At 41.3% G+C, this 23,253-nt stretch overlaps 1 protein-coding gene across 3 annotated transcripts in view; it reads right to left on the bottom strand.

Annotated features, from left to right (window-relative positions):
• Nucleotides 1-22,477, bottom strand: part of DCLK2 (doublecortin like kinase 2) — a 146,617-nt gene extending 124,140 nt beyond the window's left edge. Inside the window, exons 1-2 of one of the 3 annotated variants that reach the window (XM_073341328.1) lie at nt 21,084-22,477; nt 2,855-3,189 (exon numbers count right to left, since the gene is read on the bottom strand). In XM_073341328.1, coding sequence (XP_073197429.1) covers nt 2,855-3,189; nt 21,084-21,504 — 756 coding nt within the window. In that variant the 5' untranslated portion in view covers nt 21,505-22,477. The remainder of the gene's footprint in view (nt 1-2,854; nt 3,190-21,083) is intronic. The other 2 variants (XM_073341326.1, XM_073341327.1) reach the window with 2 other exon arrangements.
• Between the last annotated feature and the right edge of the window lie 776 nt (nt 22,478-23,253).

Genomic DNA, 23,253 nt, shown 5'->3' with positions numbered 1-23,253 from the left:
CAGAGGATTAACTTTCTAAACAAAGTTTAGTCTGTCTAGCCTCACTTCAGAGTAGGAATGAGGGATTCCGGCAAAGAATGAAGAGGAAACACACAGCTCTCACTCTGGTTGTAGGAAGACATCCGGCAAATCCCCCAGAATAGAGGAAAAGAAAGTCTAGACCAGGGTACTTTTACCAGAGCTTTGTGTCTTGCTCAGTTGCCCTGTCAGAATCTGGGAAACAGGAACTAGTTGTTCAACTCTCAACAGAATCTAACAATCTAAAGACCAGATCTTATTGTTGTAACTACAGGTCATTGGTGTTTAAAGGAATGAAGAACGTTTAATTGGATGTTATAAATTATGGCTTAAAATACACAACTGTCTCATAATATACAAAGCTCAAGAAATGCTTCTCTCTATGCATAACTACAGTCATGTTGTTGCTATAGTAAAAGAATAATAGTCTGATGTATAGATGAAAAATATTAGACAAAATTATTTTGAGACTTTTGTTTCCAATGTACTGCTTAAAATTAAAAGGAAGTTTTATTCAAAAGATCATTAATTTAATGATCATCTCCCCCTCAGAGTGTAAATCTCTCAACTGAAAATAAAAAAATTAAATAAATTAACAAGTAAACTAAGGATTCCCTTTGAAATGAAGAGGAACGTTGTGACGAAAACTATTATTTTGCCACTAATAGCTGTATGTCTTAACTTAAAACAAACATCCTATATCAATTCCAAATTAGCAGAGCACAATTTATACTTTTCTTAATTTTTGAGAAGCCAGAAGGGTTAGTAGAGTATTTTATAGGAGATAAGTAAGATAAAAAACACAACAGCAGTTGCATTTTACAATTACAAAATACCTTTTTTTTTTTTTTAAAGTTGCCTTTCAAGTTTTGCCAGCAATATGACATCAACACAAAAGAATTGCCTTCCTAGCAAATTTGGAAGAATAAGTAATTACCACATTCGGGAAAATGGGCTCAGAAATCTCCATCAACTGCTAATTGGAACCAAAGCGCCTCTCCATCCGCCAAACCATACAAATGCCCTTGGTGCCAACTTCTATGTATACCAACAAAGGACAGACAAAAAACCAAAAACCCGTATGCACACAGTTATATGAGTGAGAGAGTCAGGCCATTACTGCAGGAAAGGCAGAAGCATCTCTCCCCCTCTAAGGGGGTGGAGCAGTTACCTGCCAAAGCAAAGGAGCCTTTCTGCTAATCAGTGTGCATGAAGACAGCGCCCCCGTAGGGTTACCTGTGCAACCATCCACATTAGCTAATCACCAAGAATATGACTCGGGTGGAAGCAGAGCTAGGCAACAGGCTATTTCCCCCACTAGAAATAACTGAGGCTTGCAGAAACACTGCTACAGCATGAGATGAAGGAACCATTATCTGTTGGGAAACAGCTAGTTACTCTAAACTTACTGCTTCCCAGCCCCCACTTCTTCCTCAAATGCATGATGGGCCAATCTAATGCTGCACCTGCAAAGAAGTCAGGAATTGGTTAAGTGGCATTTGGGCTCAGTGTTACCTTTGTTTTGTTTTTTCCACTTGTACGTATGGACAAACGCTGCACTGTGAAGGATAGTTCTGTCAATAGAGCAAAGCCTACTCAGATTCAATTGTATCAGCTAAGGACCTTAGTTAGCTCCATGCTTTATGTTTATTGGGGGTGGAGAACAGGGAAGGAGAAGAGATAGCTTTTACGAGCAGGTTGTGCTGGAAATATCTGCTTCCACAGCTTCATTTTGAAAAGGGAAATGCATATACAGAAACAGAATTTCAGCATGAAATGACTGATATTACTGTCCCCAGCCATCTGGGTACATTACTGTCCTGTAGGGCAATTCTCAGTCTGTGCTGGGGTAACGTTCTGAATCTCCCTTCCTTAACAGAGCAGTTGCCATCTTTACTCTCCTCCACAGTTGAAACAAACTGCACAGTAATGGAGAGGTAACAGTAACAGCTCTCCTAATCTGCTGCTTTGTTCCTTAGCTGTAGACCTGAGAAGTGAAAGCTTTTCTAGAAGTTTGCTTACCCTGCCTGAGAACACTTACTGCTTCCTCCTCACTACCACTCTAATCATAGCCTGGCCATACCCACTTCCCAAGACCATGAGGAAAAGTCAATGCAGCAGCCAAATGTGTTTTGCCCTGTTTCAGAGCATTCCCAAGTGCCATAGAAGGCCAAGAACTGAAGACTCTCCTCAGTCCACAGCATAACATCACCCAAAATGTCCCCATCCCTAATGTGCTGAGGTCATAAATGTACCCTGGAGTTTTAATAATCTATATTATAGAAATGGCTAACAGCCTGAAATAGATTGAAGTCCTGTTGTGCTAGACACTACACAAACTAGTCCATCCCAAAGACCCTGCAAAAGTCAAAGACAAGAGGTAACAGGTGGGTGAAATAAATAAGCAGGGGGAGGAGGTAGCAAGACTACAAGATGATATTTTCATTTTCCCTGAGGGCCCCCTCCCACATGCACACGCTGGTATCAACTAGTGAATTTGTACTATAATATCCTGTAGGTGGAAGCAGTCATCTACTGGAGACAGGAAACCTGGATTTGGGAAGGGAGAGGGAGGGTATACTTTTTTTTAAACTTTTCCCCATTCCAGCCTCTCAAATTGTGATTACATCTGCTGGTTGAGAAATATCAAACCTACTTTTCTAGGATGATAAAGGAAGGCTTTGGAAAAATTAATGACTGTTAAAATACACTAAATATTCATAAGCAGGGTAGAACTTAGATGTTAAGAAAAACTGAAAATGATGACAGAATAGAAAAGTAGAGGCAGCTTAATTTGTACCCAATATTCAATATCCAAGTTGGTTTGTTCTCTTACCTGCTTCCCATCTAGTGTTACAAGTCTCTTGACAATGCCTGAATCTAACTTAATGGCTTCTGTGATGTCAGTCAAAACCTGTTCAAAGGAATGAGCAGTCTTTTTATTCAGCAGAATTCTCACAGCTTTCCGTGGCTTCACTCCACTCCGAATAACAGTCACCAGTTTGGGTTTAATGAAATCTTTACTCTCCTTTACTTCGCTTTTCATAGATGTCAGAGATGTCAAGGATCGAGCAGACCCAGCCTTAATATTCACAGACCAGTTTGGATTGACATTCTTGGTATAATCAACCTTGCGATATGGTTCATTGGATGCGCATACATAACTTTCACCTGAAGAAAAAAAAAATAAGAAAGACATTGTGATTAAGGGTTTTATGTTAAGCAGATTGGAGAATATATGGAATAGTTGAACAAACTGACAATTTCTTGTCTGAAGCAGCGCTATGTGTTTGGTTTCCAATACAATCCACCTGTCCAATTGACTCCAATCTAAACCACAGTGATATGCTAGAGTAGAGGTTTTTTTTTTTTTGTTAAAAAGTCTGCTAACCCAAACTGAAGGGAGAGTTGGAGAGGTTTCTCATTCTCTCGGAGCTCCTTTTCTATATTATCTCTGCAAAATATTACATTTGTGGGGCTCACAAAAAACACCACCCTCCCCTCATCCCACCCTGTAGAATATACCCAATAGGATGAACTGGGCTTTCCTACAGAGACAAGTTGTACACTGATATTTTAGTAATATACTAGATAATTTTCAGGAGAAAAAGTTTAAGAATTTGCAGAAAAAGTGTACATCAATATTAGTTACCTTGCTTTGTGATGTTGCCTCCCTACCACCTCAGGTTATTGGAAACATTTTAAATATTTAAATAGGAAAACAAATTAATAGATTATCTAGTCCTTCCTCCCTCTCTTGAAGCCCAAACACTCTAGGCTTTGTGGTTAGGGGGGAATTTTATAAAAGCCTCTAGTTAAAACATTGACAGCATATGGCCTGTAAAATATGTATACCCTACTCTTTAAGGCAATAAATGCAAAGAAAGCCCAGCAGTTTCCAGAATTTCAATCATCTTTAATCATTCATGGGGGAAAAAAACCCATATATGCTGTATATACGACTCTTATGCAAACTAACAGAAAAGCAGTGTCACATGGTTGACAGAATTTTGTTGGATCATTTCACACACCAGAGAAATGGAAAAACTGCTGGAGGGAGTTATAAAGTAACAGCAACAGAACTCTAGACTGAATAATGATAATTCTCTGGGGTTGTATTAGTATGCTAAATTAACACTGGATACAGAACAGCCAGTTTTCAGTAGATCTATTCAAAAGGTTTCAGAATATTCTGTGCTAAAACCTAGGTTTTAAATTTGCTCCCAATGGGCCTTTTTCTAATTTGGAATGAACATGCAACCTATAATAAAATGTTTGTAAATGTTTAATCTAGTTTTATTAATAAATGATGACTGATAATCATGATACATGTAGAGAATTCAAAAGTGAAGAAAATTAGATACATGATGTTACACTTTGCATAAGCGTGTTAGCATATCCATAGTTAACTAATTTCCATTACAAAACCCTCTTCTTTGCTCCTCTATAACTTTGATTCAAAAAACAAAACAAAAACAAAAACAAAAAACCCTGACCTGGCCTGAAAGTTGCATTGTTTACCCTAATAGCAAAAGAAACTGTAAATTTCCTTCACAGGTTGCAGAAACCTGCAGATTGCCTTTGAGTTACTATGATATGAAATTTATTTGTTTTCTTAATCTAGTCGAAGTGACTTTTCCCTTTCTAGTTTACTATATATCTAAATCTCCCAGGAAGCTTATTTAACTTGCTATATTTGAAGAAAATACATTATTAGTTATTTTTGTTCTGGATAATTTGGAACCCAGTTCTGCTTATTGATGTCATTGGGAATTGATCCCATTGAGGTCAACAGGAACATATCAGACACTATGCACTGGCAGATTGCAGTTTAGAGTCCTTTTATAGCTGACAGTTTGAAAATCTCTGTTAATACCAAAAGGTGTTATATACGATATTTCATACTAAAAGGATAAGACAGAGTCAATGTCTGCAGTGTGTCTATGAAATGTATCAGTTGGAGATATTTAATACATAGGCTTGGATTTCACTATACACACACACAAAAAATATTTTCATTGATAATCATCAAAATTTACAGATAGTCAAGGAAAATTGTTTCTTGAGAACGTAGAGTTTAAAAAATATTTACTTTGTATACTTTGATATATGATGTTGACAATTTGTGCTTTAAGGGTTATAAAGCTTTAACTTCTTGAATCTCAACATTATCATTAAATAATTATCTAACCCAGCCCCATTAACCGTCTATACCGAAAGAAGGATAGGAGACTCTTGATATGGATTTAATCAGGCCACAACTTTATTATTAGATGTCTGGGAGTACTCGGCAGATAAAAGTCTACAGTGCAGGCAACTCCATGATCATCCAAATAACTACCCGGGGCTTCCACGAGCCCCCACTTCATTTTCCATCCAGGTCCTCCAGTCAACCCATTGCTGGGACCTTACCATCCACTCCCCATCCCTACCCCCTAGGAGGGTTACAGTAGGCTATAAGAAAGGGGAGGTTGGTTCCTTGTCGCATCATTCATAGGAGCCCCAATATCCCACACATACACACACACGTCACAGACTGTAAAATAAGCCCTTCTCCATGAAATCTGATCTTCCCCTTGCTGTGGGGAGCACCCCAGATAGGGGACTCCTAGCTGCAAGTCCCTGCCAGGCTGGGGAGAGACAGGACTTGTCCTTCTCCTACATGGCCACTCTCAGGGGTAGATCAGACCCACATCTGAGTGCATCCCCCTGCTGCAGGAAGCGCCAGTGATGGGCCTCAAAGGTTCCTGCAGCTAGAGGAGGTTTTGGATGTGGGTCCAATCTTCCCCTGCTGCTGGGAGTGCCCCAGCCGGGGGGCTCCTAGCTGTGAGTCCCCGCTGCCAGAAAAGGGAGCCCCACAGTCACAACACTCAAATTTCAGATGTAAAAGTCTGAACACGTGAAATTGACCAATTTTAAAGCCCTCTGGCCATGGAATTGATCAAAATGGACCATGAATTTGATAGGGCCCTCGCCATTGGTACTAGGGCTTATGCACATCAATTATCAGAATATCTTGCAAACATCTCCGGTGGCCATAGATGGTGAGGGCTCTGAGTTACTACAGTGAATTCTTTCCCCATTGTCAGCCCGGTGGGTCCTGCAGACATGCTCAGGCCCTAACTGATCACCATATTTGGGGGGTCAGGAATTTTCCCCCAGGTCAGATTGACAGAGACCATGGGGGTTCTTCATTTTCTTCTGCAGCATGGGACACAGGTCACTTGCTGGTTTGAATTAGAGTAAAAGATGGATTCTCTGTAAGTTGAAGTCTTTAAATTATGATTTGAAGGTTTCAGTAACTCAGCCAGAGGTTATAGATCTACCATTGGAGTGAGGTTCTGTGGCCTGATATGTGCGGGAGATCAGGCTAGATGATCACAATGGTCCCTTCTGGACTTAAAGCCTATGAGTCTATAAGAATCAGGGACTGAAACCAGCTCCCTGAAACCCCATGCCTCTACGTCCAACAAGCACAGCTTAGTTGCAGGAAAGAATCTGGCCCATTCTCTTCATTTTTCTGTATGATTAGTTCATCATTTGAATACCTGCATGGAGCTTCCACTGATTTTAATGAGAACAAAGCGTGCATATCAGAGGGCAGATCTGGACTCTGATATAACAAGAGTTTTAAACTAAGCGGTCATATCAATTTTCTGGCAAGATCACATCACTGTTTTACCCATCATAAAGAAATTTGTGAACTAGTTTAAGAATTATCATTCTCTTCCAGCAATATTTTCACATTAAGGTTGCAGAAACTACTAAGTCTTTACTCTACTAGATTCAGGGGTACATACTTATTTTCTGCTAGACTCCTATTGTGCTATAAGGCTACTCTGTCTCTAAATATTGGATTGCCAAATAGAAACGCCCAGTGATTTGGGAGATCTATCTTAACCCTTGCCAATAAGCTTATTAAAATTATAGATGCCAAGCAGCTAAAGGAAAACACACTTCTAAATGAGCTGTAAAAACAGATGTTAGCAGATAAAAAACACTCTCCCCCATGGTTAAGTTACAGAACTACATTTTTTACAGACCAATTTTTTTTTCTTGAAGCTGTTTTAAAAGGAGCAGATTTCTTTGTGAAATTGCTGAGGAAGGGGCAGAGTATAGTGGGACAAAAGGAAATATTAATATTTTGCATGAAAGGGAATGTTTTGAATGATTAAAGCAGAACCCAGGAATCCCAATTACCAGTTTTCTACTCTCAGTTCAGCAAACTTTTTACTATGTGATCTTGGGTAAGTCACTTGGGGCAGCATTTTCAAATTTTAGTAACTTAAAATCAATATTTAGGCACTTAATCTGTGGCTTGTTTTTCAGAAGTGAACCGTCTCCCATCCACCTTCTGTGGAAGAAGGAAAAATAATCTGCCATTCATTTACGTGCCTAACTTTAGGCACGCAAGTTGGAAAATATTTTATTAGCCACATTTGGGTTCAGTTCACTTATCATTTTTTAATTTTCTACCAACTTTTTATATGAAGGAACTTATCCTTAACTGAACAACATCAGAGTAGATATCTTGTAACCATTACAGAAATACTAATATTTCCAATATCCCAAAAGTGATATTACATAAAACCATTGAAATCAGCAACCTCTGGGGTAAAGTACATCAAGCAGCTATATAACTCTTGCACTACAGTGCCACAAGAAGGGAAAATTCTTAGAAGTAGTGCCATGAGATCTTCACAAATGTACCAAAAGCAGATAGAACTTTAGTGATTACAGTTTCACCCAAAAAGCTTTTATTTTCTAAATCACTTGGAATTTGAGTGACAGATGCTTTGAAGAAAGATAGAGGTTTCAATATTAATGTGAGTTAATCCAATAGGAAAAGAGGAAGGGCCTTTGGCTACAAAATGCTAATTCACGTGATATTTGCTTCCTTTCAATAACATTCATGTATCCAATGCTAAAAAATAAACAAAAGCCTGATGGCCAAGGCTTAAATTAAAGAGGCTGGAGGAAAGAAAATGGGACAGAAACAGGTTCCCTGGTTGAAATCCATGTATTAGTTTTTATAATGTAATTAAAGGACAACAGAACAGAAAGGGACTTCCTGTTCTTAGAATGTTTACCATTATAGATCTTCCCAGTGCTACCTCAACATTGCCATTACAGATGCTCATCATTACAGGATATTTTATTTACAGGATACGCTAGTTAATGTGACACACAGTTTATCAGATTTATAATGGAATACCCGTCACAACAGTGAGAGTCCTCCTATAATATTTTAAATATATATTAATCTACCAGAACAATGAAATTTTTTTTTTAATCAGATCCTTTTTCCAAGGTCTGAATAAGGCCAAGTCTCTTGAAAATCTGGGGAAGTCATGGGGTCTATTTACTAGGATTTTTTCTGAGAAGGTGGGTCAAGTTATGATTTTCTTCCTTTGATAGAAAGGGGCAGGGAGGTATTTTTAACGAAAATTTTAAGGAGTTACAGAATCCATTTCAGATTGTGTGAAATTCAATATTTTAGCTCTACTCCATTTCAAAACACAGGCTGCATACAGGTTCATGAATTTGAAAGAATAGCCGACATACACAGGCAAAAACTGGCATAGATCACTATCATAAATATAAAGGGAAGGGTAAACACCTTTAAAATCCCTCCTGGCCAGAAGAAAAAACCCTTTCACCTGTAAAGGGTTAAGAAGCTAGGATAACCTCGCTGGCACCTGACCAAAATGACCAATGAGGAGACAAGATACTTTCAAAGCTGGAGCGGGGAAGAAACAAAGGCCCTCTCTGTCTGTGTGTTGTTTTTTGCCAGGAACAGAACAGGAATGGCGTCTTAGAACTTAATAAGTAATCTAGTTAGATATGCGTTAGATTCTGTTTTGTTTAAATGGGTGATAAAATAAGCTGTGCTGAATGGAATGTATATTCCTGGTTTTGTGTCTTTTTGTAACTTAAGGTTTTGCCTAGAGGGATTCTCTATGTTTTGAATCCGATTACCCTGTAAGGTACTTACCATCCTGATTTTACAGAGGTGATTCTTTTACTTTTTTCTTCAATTAAAATTCTTCTTTTAAGAACCTGATTGATTTTTCATTGTTCTTAAGATCCAAGGGTTTGGGTCTGTGTTCACCTATGCAAATTGGTGAGGATTTTTATCAAGCCTTCCCCAGGAAAAGGGGTGTAGGGTTTGGGGAGGATTTTGGGGGGAAAGACGTTTCCAAGCGGGCTCTTTCCCAGTTATATATCTGTTTGACGCTTGGTGGTGGCAGTGATAAAGTCCAAGGGCAAAAGGTAAAATAGTTTGTACCTTGGGGAAGTTTTAACCTAAGCTGGTAAAAATAAGCTTAGGGGGTTTTCATGCAGGTCCCCACATCTGTATCCTAGAGTTCAAAGTGGGGAAGGAACCTTGACAATCACGAACACTGATCTGACAAGCAGTTTGATACACGACAGACTTATTATTTGGTCACCTTAGTGTATTACAGATATTTGTCAATTGTTTCAGTTCTATGCCTGCTTTCTTATACTATTTATGGTAGCGTCTCTTCACGTGGGTACAGATTGGGCTACCACACTTGCATGCCTGCACATCTGGAAAAATCAAAGATAAGAGCAGAAGAGAGAAATGACTATTTAAAAATGGAAAAAACCCCTCTCATTCTCTCTTTAAAATAAATGAGTGAGTGTGTGCTTGGTTAAGTAATTTAAGAGACAAGGATTGAAATCTTGGCTCCATTGAGAGTTCAATGACAAAACTTCCATTGACTTCCATGGGGCCAGGATTTCATCCAAGGTTCCTAAATACCATCAGAGACCTTGCTAAATGTTCTGATAGTTGGTATAATTAAAGATCATTAAGACACCATTTTGCATGTTCTGATGGGTTATGCATGGAACTGGGAGCCAGGAACTCTCAAACAATAATCTTGGATCTGCCACTGATTTGCTTGGACAAACCAGCAGGTTACGTGTGCTAGCAGAAGTTTAAGTGCAAATTGCAACCCCTCACTCCAGCAATGAGTGCTGCCCTGCAAATAGGATTCACTTCAGCAGGAGGACAGATGGAATTTCTAAAAGACAGCACAAACTCTAGTTCTCTTCACCCATTTCCCACATCTGTAAAATAAGAAAGAACACTACCATCCAGATAGGGAAGCATTAATTTTTGAGCAACATTCTACGAACACCATGTATTCTAGCAAGGTCACTCTCCTGTGTTAAGAACCTTTTTGTCTCTGTAGCTTTCTTTTGCGGAAAGAGTAGGACTTGCCTGAAAGCATTTTACATTATGTGATCACTGATCACTCTGTATGTATAAAACCAGTGAATTTGATATGTTGCTATATTTACCATTACACCAACGGATTTTAAATCCATTTGAACTCAAAAGAGTTTTGATTTCCTGAACAACAAAAAATCCTCTGATTAGCTCCCACTAAATACAAACATTGATGTGTAGAAATATTTCCCTCCAGGGTTACATTCTATATTTAAACCCATATTAATGAAATAGTTTCTATATATCATTCAACACAATGTAACAAATGCATAAAAGTGCAATTCCAGCCTGATAGAACATAAGTTTAGCTGCTTTTTCAACCTTCCTATAGAAGGTTTTCCCATTTCAGCTGTGTATACATATCATCTAAACTGGAGATGAAGGGCCAGATATGAAGCCCACAGAAATCATGGGAATCCTTTGGATCAGACCCTAAGTTTCAAAGTCACTCATAAACGTATCATCCCTAGAGGATTAGCGTGATTCCACATACATATAGTAGCTGTATTTCCAAGTATGTAAACATGCTGTTGACTTTAATATGTCATGAACTTTACATTGCTCTACATTTTGAAATACTTTTAAGCTAATGCATAACAACCTCAAATGGCATATACATATAGCAATTGCCTTGCTAAAAATACAAAGCAGGAGTCTTTTCAAGCTGTGGGACAGGAGACTGGTTAAGAATTTTTTCTTGTTTCTTCAAAATATTGTTGATAACATAATTTCTCTCACTAGCTGAGTGTCCTGCTCCAGCTCCTGCCGCTGTCAGGCTGGTGGAATGGGGAAGGGATGAGGAACAAGGGAACTTGGTGGCCTCTCCCAGTGCCAGAGGTGGAGGGGAAGGATGCCATACCAGGTCACTCACTCTTCAGGGGCAAATACATATGCAACCCCTTGGGAGGTAGTTCCTGCCTACCCACACAGGCTCTTGCGCCTGCGTGCTGGTGATTGCGCCAGGACCAGAGGAACCTGTGGCCTGTGAATGATTCTGGGGGATCCCAGGGACAGGAGCATGAGGAGAGGTGCACAGCATGGATGTCTGCATCCAGTTGGGGCCACCTTCCTGGAGCATGTCCCAAGCAGGGGATGCTCACAGGCCAGGGAGCAGTTGGGCACCTAGCCAGGATGGACTCCCTGACCCTAGGCATCCACGGAAATACTCTTTCTTAGAAAAATGTGATGCGTATGGCACATCACTCTCCAAAGGGGGGGCACAGCGAAACAAACAAAAACTGGGAACCTCTGATGTACAACATTGGTATTCAGCATAAATCCATCAACTCTCCAGATATTAGATTGTAATATGAAATTGGTTATGTAGATATTACATGGTTGTTTACAAATATAAAAAAAGTGAACTATACTCTGATGAAAAGGAAATTTCATTAAGCAATAAGAGGCGTATTAGGCAGAAATAATATGAGCGCTACTGAAGTAGGTTACGGTCTGGCTTCTGTAACCAGCCAAACTATTCTGCAGGAAGCTCAGCCAGGCTGCAGAACTATTTTGTCAGAAGTATGAAAGCGCCTCACAAGTTGGCATTCTAATATCAATGGGGCATATGTAAAATACAGAGATTTAGAATAGTGTTTACAGCAATCAAGAAGTGACATCTTTTCTGTGCAGAAATCCTCCTGGTGAACATCTGTTGACATTTTGGATCATTATACAATCAACAAATAATTTAACTGGTTTCTTACTCTCTGCCTCAGAGTTTGGAGTGTTACACATGAAGAAGAAATGTTACCTGCCTGTAAAACCCAAATTCCTAAGTAGTTTGCCCTTGGGTTGGGAAACTAAAAATTTTCCCAACATTGTATTCTTCACAGAAAAACCGGTCACAACCTAACCCAAGGCTTTGGGATCAAGACTCAAACTTTTGAGGAACAGTTTTCAGAGCAACCTACAAAATCTCAGGGCATTTGGCTGTGCAGCTGTAAAAACTGATACTGCACAGATTAGAGAAAAAATGAGAGAGATGGGTCCTGTCCTTATGATTATCAAGAGAGTTCTTGAGACCAACTATTTTCTGCCTTCATGTAAAATTGGGATATACTATTTTTTTTTATTTTAAGCAGATATACTTATTAAATATATCCTTATAATTAATAAATACTTTATAATATATTTATATCTGGCTATGTAAATATTCTGACTTCATGAAATGAAGAAAAAAACAATCTTGAACAGCACCACAAAATAAAAATGTATGTGACTTATGATTATACATGTTCATGAGTAAAGTAGCTGCCAAATATCTCAGTGCCTTTCATGGCATGAACATTATACATCACAGCCAACTGGCTACACATTTAAGAAGCAAGCCAAAAGTGTTCTGATGTCTCATGATCAAAAACACAGGTTGCCAAAGGAAGAGTTACAGATATTCCATTTAAACCTCGCCATTCTGAACCTTACAGTTCAGCCTTACAGTTCTAGATTCCCCCAGACTTCAATACAAGTTTTACTCTAGTAATAACAGCAAAATCTGACCCTCTGTATTCACAAGATATGATGATCCCATTCAGCTCTCTCAGTTCAGAATAGACGTAATGCAGTTCACTGTACTTCCTGGAGCGTCAATGAGTTTATCTTGGGATTGTTGAAGCGTCTTAGAGGCCTCAGGATAAAATGCTTACAGTAAGTGCTTTGCCATACTTCCTATATGTTGGAAGCTGCATAACAATCTAGTGGGAAACGAAGTATGAACCAGCATCCACTATCACAAGATGCTTCCATCTAGTTCTCCTAGACACCATAAGTTGTCTCCAATTTTACACATACTAATATTTAATAGCATTCCTCTTTCCTGACCCCGAATTACAGTAAAAACAACAATGATCAAGTAATAAATAAAGTTATGATGGAAATTTTAACCACACAAAGTTCAGGGAATTCAAGAAATGCATGGGCCAGATTCAGTTTACACCAGATTTACACTCATTTACACCAGATTTACATTAAGGTAACTGAGATCAGAATCTTTTTTCATAATTTCGAGAACCTCATAGTTCAGTTTCCTTTTTAAATGCCGTTAAAACTTCAACCATAATATTGCAATAATGGAGCTTTTCATGCTTCTCTTCCTTGGTTATAAATATCCCTTATTTTAAATCATCACATGAGATTCAAGACTGAACTGCTCCAGATATAGAGCAAAGGCTAGTCCATTTACTCAAATATTAGACAAACAAAAGTTATCTGTGTTTATTTGAATGCGTGTCTATATATGAAAAAAATTAGATATGAATATGTGAATACCCATACTTAAATTGATAAGCTACATTGTGTATGTGCAGTCCACTATTTTCAAATGCTTACAACATTTCTCAATAAGTAATCTTTTTTCTCTCAAAGTCCATAAAGTTTACATTCCTGACTGAGGATTAAGTACATGCTAAATTTTTAAAACAAAAAAGCTTGAGTTCTCAGAATGCCAACACATGGAGAGAATATGGAGGCCCAGATTCACCAAGGGCCTTAGGTGTTTAAACCTCTGATTTAATCACTTCAGTTCCAGTGTTACACTTCACTGTGATTCACAAAACTCCTGCTCAGCTGCCGCTTAACCCTGCAGGCACCTAAATTGACTCAGTGCCTAAATTTTCAGGGTAAAAAAGTTCCCTGGACACCTAATTTAGGCTATGTCTACACTAGAGACCTTACAGCGGCAGAACTGTACCGCTGCAGCTGCACCACCATAAATTCTCCCACGTTGCCACTCTATGCTGACAGGAGAGAGCTCTCCCATTGGCATAATTAAACCAACCCCCACAAGCGGTGGCAGCTATGTTGGTGGGAGAACATCTCAATCTCTCTTATTTAAGTATTTATACACAGTGGAATAGCTTCAAAAGTCATTGGGCCAGAGAGTGAATAGACTGTAGAGTTCAGTGGTTAGGGCTTCCACTTCAGCGGTCAGGGCATCCACTTCAGCGGTCCAAGACCCAGAGCCCACTCCCCTTACTTCAATCACTCTTTATTGTTACAAAGTGAAACAGCTTCAACAGGAGAAACTGAGGGAGAGTCAGGATGTTACATAGCTCGGTAGTCAGAGCACTCTTCTACAGTGTTGGAGACCCCCTGTGCAAATCCTTTGTCTACATGAATAGAGTAGCTGAAGTCGAGGTACTTAGGTCTTCTTATCGCGGTGTCTTCACTGCGGTAAGTGAATAGCTGACGCTCTCCCGTCAACTCTGCTTGCACTTCTCGTTCTGGTGGAGTACCAGAGTAGAAGGGAGAGTGCTCAGCGGTTGATTTATCGCGTCTACAGATGTGATAAATTGACCCCGCTGGATCGAACACTGCCCACCGATCCAGTGGGTAGACAAGCCCTTAAACACCTCTCTCTCTCTCTACGTATTGTATAGGCCAGGGAGTCTAGGTTTCTAACACAAGCTTTGTGAATCCCAGTTGTTGTTTCAGTGATTTTCCTAGCACCTAGAAGTTAGGTAATGCAGTGCCAAGTCCCTTTGTGGATTCAGGCCTAAGTTCAGGCAACAAAAGTGGCTAAACTAAAGTTATTGAAATTTTCAAATAATCTGCCTTTGAGCAGAGTACAATATGAAAAAGCATCCCAAAAGGCTATTTTTTCTGCAAACGTACAGACTCCTGAGATGTCAGCTTATAGATAAGCAGCATTTTCAGTCTAACGATAGCATTAGGTTAAAAAAACCTATGTGCACTCCTGGGAGATGACAATATGAGAGGTGTAGGAGACAAGTGTATTCTACTCAATCTCTGAACAGTAGATTTGGAACAAGAGTCTTGGGTTGAGATATGGCCCTTGGTCTGCCTTTGTGAGGTTAATGGGCTTCTATTATATCCTGAGGCTGAGATAAAGTGTCCTGCTTCTCAGTGAGAAACTACACAACAGAGTAGAATAGCTGACACAGTTATGAGTGTCCCTAGACAAAGAGCCACTAGACCATCAGTCCCCATTTTTTACAAGCGTGCCACTTCGAGGCACATAGGTCAAAGCAGGCATCTGGTTGCCCTTCATGTTTCAGTCTCATAAGCCTCAGCTCATTCTCACAGCATCCATTACTTCTTATAAGCATGCAGACAGTTCCCTGTTCAAACTCTTTCTGCCTGACTCTTTCGTAGTGCGAGATACTACTGATGACTATTCCCTCTGATCTTTCAATTTAAAGAATCATTAGAGAGTATCCTTTCTGTGCTTCATACCACAAGGAGAAGAGATTTCCAAAGCTCTGGTAAACTTCATTTTCCTTCCTTCCTGATTTCTTAGGTCCTTGGACCACCTACAATGATCATGCTCTTGTCCTCAAGCTACTTAAACTCCTCAGATACATACCCTTTGAGAAGCTAGGATGCCACGCTTACTCAGTGTCACCAACTCCTTTCTCTGCTTGTCCCTGCTCTCACCTTCCATTTTGTAAGGGGGTACAGATGAGAGTTTTCTGAAAGGCAGGATTAAGGCCACAGGTTATCAAACTTGCTGATTCTATCATTTGGCTTATCCACAAGAAGTAAACACCTACCCTGAGAGACACTCCCATAAACTACAATTTTTTCCTACTAAGGCGATCTTGCAAATACAGACTTACACGGCTGCCACTCTGAAACCTAACATTTCCTATGTAAACTGAAAACACTGCATCTCTCTAAGACAGTTAACATATATTTGAGAGATGCAAAATATTTTAGAAGCATTGTTTAAAAAACAAACAAAACCAAAAAAACCCCTGCCTTCCACCAGTGAGATCATCCCTGCCCTTCACGTTCTTTATGATTTCTGAGGTGCCCTGGCTTTTGGCTTCAATGCAAGAAGATAATTGTGCCTTTGGTAAGCAGTGAAGATACAAATTGCCAGCTGGTGCTAGCATCTGGTTGTTCTGGCACAAGGAAAGATATTCTTGACCTACTTGGTAAAAGCATACTTCAGTTATAATCTTGAGTACTTTAATAGGATTAACCTGATATTGCAGTAATAATATTCAAAAGCAGTAAGTACTTGGATCACACACTAATTGGTTCCCACCAACACTTTCTTTTTCACCCTGCTTAACATGAAACTGCTATCTCCTCAGGACAGATAAAACAATGTACTGGGACATTGCTCCCTGCCATGCAGAAAGACAGCCCTACTGAGAATCTTTCTACATCCTTCCAAAGGGCTTCCGTACATGTTCCTAGCATCTTTGACAACTTACAGTGTGTTGCCAATAGTGCTGACATATCACAAGAGGTTTAACTATAGCTGTTGAAAGAAAACACTACTAAGAGCAGAGCGCTAAAGATGCCCTATCACTTGCCACATCAGAATTCCTGTTTCATCAGTGATGAAGACCACTTTTTCCTGGTTCTTCCAGAAGTCCAAAATAATCTCCTGGTTAAGGCCAAGGAGCCTCAATATTTTCCTAGTTCCAGAAAAATCTAAGTATGAGATCATGAGAGGTTGCATGACTAATAAAAAGTAAAACAGAAGATGCTAAAGAAACAGTCATGAGCACCAGTTTCTGCCATTGTGAAGAACTATCTTGTGTTTCCACCCCATTCCTAGTGCCTGGACAACAGTGGTAATACAAAGTAATTTCAAGAATTAAAAAACTAGATACTTATCTAGACATCTCAGATATACCTCAGTTTCTGTAAACGAATCTTATGTCCCGCACTCAACCAATTAAGCATTGGGAGTGGGAAGGGAGCGAAAGTTTAAAAAAAAAAAAAAAAAAGGTTGCTTCACTATGGCTATGTAAAGGTGAAACATAAAAATGCACATGGGAATCCTGTTATCCCAATCCAAGAATATTTTGTTGGTGTAACACATAGCAAATGCGTGCATCACATTTACAGCAGAAGGAGGGGGGAAATTTACACATACACACAATATCCTGCTGTGCTTAAACAAGGATAAATACTAGAGGTTAGAAACATGGGTTTAGCAAGAGGGTGTATCCCAAATAAAATCTTATTCTCCCTATTCCCAACAGCTCATCACACTATGGATGAATTTGCCACGCACATTTGGGTCCTATATATTAAAAGGACACAGTCCTGCTTCCATTAACTCCAAGAAGCAGAAGCAGAACTTAAGAGATTCCTCTCTCTTCACGTTCTTTGCAGGTAGCTGAGTTGTCAAATTGACAATCCAGAGATAGTTACATATATTGGAGCTGGGGACAGACCACTCTCTGTGGAATGTCCTCAGCATCTCTGATCCAGCAGAGCATGAGTTTGCATGCCCTTCAGGACATGATGCAAAGCATGTTTAACCAGACTTGTCGAAGGATGTGAAATTTTTAAGTGGCAGTTGTTAGGTTATATTTATTGCTGTGATGTGTGCTGTTGAATTTGTTTGTGGCTATAGATAAGTTATAAGCACTCTATATACATTAAAAAACAATAGATTGACTGATATTTTTTAAAATGTCAATAGAATTTCTTACTGTATGTGGCCAAACCCATAACAAAGTATGTAGTGTCTGAATTTAGCGGATTCAGCATATCATGACACAGGGTTTGATCAGCCAGTTCTTATATGCCAAACAGACATTTAACTGACAAACAGCAAATTTGCCTTAAAGTGCTCATCTGCACTGGATTGGTCTATTTCCAAGAGCTGTAAAGAGTGACTCAGAGCTGAGACAAGCTTAACACAGCACCTACTGGCTTGGTCACAGAGGCTGAGGGCTCTCTTTCAGCTCACCTGATACAGTGGCTGCTGCAGCCACCAAATCAGAACTCTTGTGGTTCCAAGTATCAGCTGAAGTAACGGGCAGGAAGTACAAACAGCTTGTCCTGCCAACAGAGACATGAAGGACTGAGGTAGGTGGCTACGCTGGCTGTGGTATGGTACCTGATGGTCAGGCACCATACACAAGAGCCTTCCACTGTATTTACAACATACGCACCTCCACTAATGGTGTAGAGACAATTCAAGCCTACTGCCAACGTCCTCTGTTGATTTCCATTCGAGTCTGCTTAGTCAGAAGGGAAGAGCAAGTAAAGAATAAGTGTTTCTCCACAAACTGATGGAGTCCTGACCGCAAAGGAGGGTTTCTATGGGCTCTTATGGATGGTAGAGTCATTTTTTGTACTCTTCCCTGTCCCTGCATGCTTTCTGCCCCAGGGTTTGCTCTCCTCTATATGCATGGTAAACAGATCTATAACAGAAGCTAATGTTGGTGAAATTTGGTGTATATGCTAATTGGAGCATATGCTAATCCAATCATGATGCTGAAGGACTTTTTGAATATTCCTGTAAACTCTGTTGATCATGGATAAATGAGCAAATTATTGGGAATCTTTTTTCCTTTTATTCTACCGAGAGAACCATGAAAGTGATGCTTCAATAGCGGTATTATTGTTGTTGCTGTGCATCTGATGAATAGAGCAAACGGGCACACTCAATGAGCATATAACAAGAGAGACACAGTGAGCCAAATGCTGACATCATTTGCACCCTTAAAACCCCACTTAAGTTAATAAGACTGCAGAGGTATAGAAACAGAATTTGTCCTGATGAGTCTAACCAGTACATGGAAAAAAAAAAAAAAAAAAGATACTATGGATGAAAGTTTATAATGATCCTGATAGGAATCAATCAGTTTTAATAATAACCGTACTAAAAGCCACCTACAACAGGCAATACCTCCTTCATGAAACCACTTTAATAAGCACCCAAAGTTTTTGGCATTAAATGTATTTAACTATTATTTAAAAGATTACTTTTACTAGGTCCCCATTTTGATGGTCTTCAAGGTGACCTAGACTAGGGATGGGAAAACTTCTTTTGTCTAATTTCATATTGACTTAAACATCTGAGGTGACATTCGGGCCACATTGATTTCAACAGGGCCAGGATTTCGCTCCTGGCATTTGAAAAAGAGTGACTCAAATGATACTGAAAATTCTGCTTAGACAAGACCATGAAAGAGAGACTACATGGAGAATAAAGTCCAATTCTTTAAAAAATGGAAAAAATGAGTAGAGAGCACGCAACTAATGAAAACATAGTTTCAGTATATTTATGTATCATATGCAGAGCACCCACTTGTACCAGTCTGGCTATTGCACACCCAAATATGTAGCATAGGCACCTTTTAAGTAGAATTTTTTTTAACTGAATAGTCCCTTTTGTTTAAAAAGGAGATTGGAGGATGATTATGGGTGTTAAGTTATAGAGAAGGCTTGCAAAAACAAGGACTGGCCTGCAAGAACTCCACAAGATTCTCCTATCCCTGCTTAAGGCAAGAGCCATTGCCTTACAAATCAGAGAAGGAGTCTTCTTCAATAAGAGCAATGGCCCATATTTTTAAAATGTATTTAGGCACTTAGAATGCAGATGGCTGCCCAATGAGATTTTCAAAAGTGCCTCAGCTCCTAGCTCCCATAAATTTTAATGGGAATTAGGCACTTTTTTAATATTCCACTGGATGCCAACCTTTAAAACACCTTTAAAAGTTTGGCTCATCGTAAGTGTCACTGAAAGTCATTAGGGCCTTAGCCCTAAATCACTTCTGAAAAAGGGATTTACGCCTCCAGTTTGATCCATTAAATGCCAAAATATAAATATCAAGCCTCCTACAGGATGACTGTTTTCAGAGTATTTTACAATGCAAGAGCTTTCTCTTGTTCTGAACAAGCCTGCATCACTATAGGTGAAACAGCAATATTAACATAACAGTGTTATGGGAGTTAAATTAAAACATTTCCCTTCCCAAACAAATAAAAAGATATCTGGAATACATCCAGAAAATTTATTACTAATCCTACTGCTGAAACAAACTATCAGACAATTAGCTAGTCACATCTGATCAAATAAACCACCACCACAGAGTGCCTCTGGGTAAGCCTCAGGGAAACACCAGTGAGAAAAGACTGGGGATAGGAAGGAAGGAGAATGGTGTAAGTAGGGGAATAAAAAATGGAGTTATAAACCTAGCTGTTCCACTGTCTAGGCCTGTGGTTTTGGGCAAACCACTCAGCTTTTCTGTGCCTGTGTCCTCTTTGTGCCTCTAAAACAAGGTTAATACTTCCTTACCTGGAAGATGCATTAGTTTTTGTTTTTTAAACTGCCCTTTGCAGATGCAAAGGAGCCAAATTCCACCCAGTTACACCAGTGTAAATCCAGACTAATGCTGGATTGAAGCCAATGGCGTTAGAATTCAACCCTAAGTAACTACTCTTGAGTGGTCAGTTTGGATGAGCTATTACCAGCAGGAGAGTGAGTTTGTGTGTGTATGGGGGTGGGGGTGATGTGAGAATCTGGATTTATGCAGGAAATAGCCCAGCTTAATTGTCATGCACATTGTGTAAAGAGTTATCACTTTGGATGGGCTATCACCAGCAGGAGAGTGAATTTGTGGGGGGGGGTGGAGGGTGAGAAAACCTGGATTTGTGCTGGAAATCACTTTAGATAAGCTATTACCAGCAGGACAGTGGGGTGGGAATAGGTATTGTTTCATATTCTCTGTGTATATATAAAGCCTGCTGCAGTTTCCACGATATGCATCTGAAGAAGTGAGCTGTAGCTCACGAAAGCTTATGCTCTAATAAATTGGTTAGTCTCTAAGGTGCCACAAGTCCTCCTTTTCTTTTTACTCTTGTTAAGGTGCCTTGTGGGTTTAGACAGAAGAAAACGCAATGGGAGAATGCAAATGCCTTGTGGAGATGGGGTGGGACTGGGAAGGCACAACATGCTGGGGGAATAACAAGAGAAGGTGCCTTACAGGAATACAAGGTAAGAGGTCATACCAGCCTCAGCAATGCCCCTCTTAGGAGCCAGCCATCCTGGACTTTACTCCTCAGCTCCTGCAGGTGTCTCTCTTACCTTCCACTAGCTCCTCCAGGCTGGTGAGTTTCCTGCTGCCATCAATGGTATAGATGATGCGGACCCCCTGGGGCAGGTTCACATTGTCCGACAGCGACCTGGTGAGTTCGATCAGGAGAGCATCGAAGGAGCGAAAGCGGTCGCTGGAAATGGCAAACACCAAGCCCTTGAAGTACCTGTCCCCATTGCGGTAGAACCGGGCTTTCTTTGCTTTCTTCTCCGAGCTGAGGGCCTGCAGCGTCCGCGTGCGGTAGAAGCTGCAGTGGGCGCTATGCGCGGGGCTTGGGATGAGCCCGTTCCCCTTGGGCCCGGAGCTGCTGCTGCAACTCGAGCCGGTCCCCGCTCTGCGGGCCCCCGAGCGCTGCTGCCTTTTGTCCCGCTCCTCAAAGTGCTCCAGCTCAATGCTCCTGTTGCTGGCCATTTATTGCTTTATTTATTGCACCCTCGCCCCTTCCAACAGCTAATCCCCCTGCTTTCCCCCCAGACTCCACGGAGCCGAGTCTCCAGAAACCTGCCGCTAAACCGGGCTCAGGGCATGCAAATACAGCGCACACCTAATTTCGCATCACTCCGAGCCACCCCGCCTGGAAGGATCTGGCGAGAGAGCGGCGCCGACCCTGCTCAGTATTTACACCCCTGAGCGCCAGCGTTGCCCTGGGGACTAACTGTCCTGCGGTGTGCTGATCTTTGCCCCCTCTCACGGCACACATGCACCCCCTCACAGACGCATCCCTGCTGGCTGCCCAAGGAAAGCCTAACTCAGCATCTCGCGGCCACACGCAGCAGCAGCAGCTAGGACACAGGGCACAAACTTCGGGAGGCTGAGGAGTTGCTGGCGGGGGCAGCCGCCTCCCAGCTGTGGCCACGCCGCCTCACACAATAAAGAGGATGCGGCTAGCCATGATGTCCCCAATCAGGCCATTCTCTGCGGAGGAGGTGGGGGTGGGGAAGGCATGTCTCTCCCGCCCGCTCCCAGCGTCTCCCAATCCGGAATGCCCAGCTCCAATCGCCCGCCACAGCGCGCCGGGAGCCCGCGGGGCTCGGATCACATGGGCGGCCCGCAGGCAGGGGGATGCCTCGCGCGGCTACCGCGCATTCGCCGCTCGCCCACAAGGCGCAGAGGAGAGGCACGAATCCAGGCTCCTCCGGGGGCGGACAGCCCTGCAACAATCAGCCCCCGAGTCAGCGGCCCCGCCCTGCACGGCTCCAGCGGGTAGGAGCAGCAGCTGGGGAAGGCTGTTAGTGGAACTACCCTGTGAAAAAGCAAACGCCCGGCCCCCTAGCTTCCCTCCCCCCTACGCCTTTCTATACCGGCCACTTCTATAGCCCGGCGCACAGGATCCAACAGGAGGAGCGAGCTGCGGCGGCAACCCAGCCACTCCGCACTCATGGCAATGCAGCGTGTGAGGCAGGCGAGGGCTTCTCCCCGGTCCTAGACAGACACCATCTCCTGCCCTAATGAGCCCAGCTGGGTTTGAGCAAGAGCTGCCTGTTATCAGCCCCATTGTAAGCAGCACTTAGGCTGCAGCTTATACCTAGGGCCCTACCAAATTCATCGCGGTGGACAACACCTCAGGGACCTCAGTGAATTCTGATCTTTTGTGTGTTTTTACTTTACACTATACAGGTTTCACAGTTTTCAGAGTAAGAGCCGTGTTAGTCTGTATTCGCAAAAAAGAAAAGGAGTACTTGTGGCACCTTAGAGACTAACCAATTCATCTGAGCATGAGCTTTCCTGAGCTACAGCTCACTTCATCGGATGCATACCGTGGAAACTGCAGAAGACATTATATACACAGAGACCATGAAACAATACCTCCTCCCACCCCACTGTCCTGCTGGTAATAGCTTATCTAAAGTGATCATCAAGGTGGGCCATTTCCAGCACAAATCCAGGTTTTCTCACCCTCCGCCCCCCCCCCCCCACACACACACATAAACTCACTCTCCTGCTGGTAATAGCTCATCCAAAGTGACCACTCTCTTCACAATGTGTATGATAATCAAGGTGGGCCATTTCCAGCACAAATCCAGGTTTTCTCACCCCCCTCCAAAAACCACACACACAAACTCACTCTCCTGCTGGTAATAGCTTATCCAAAGTGACCACTCTCCTCACAATGTGTATGAAAATCAAGATGGGCCATTTCCAGCACAAATACAGTGTTTC

This window comes from Lepidochelys kempii, chromosome 4 (assembly GCF_965140265.1).
Source record: "Lepidochelys kempii isolate rLepKem1 chromosome 4, rLepKem1.hap2, whole genome shotgun sequence".
Classification (NCBI taxonomy): Eukaryota; Metazoa; Chordata; order Testudines; family Cheloniidae; genus Lepidochelys; species Lepidochelys kempii.
Note: the sequence above shows the minus strand (reverse complement) of the source record. Positions and strands in the feature narration are given on the sequence as shown.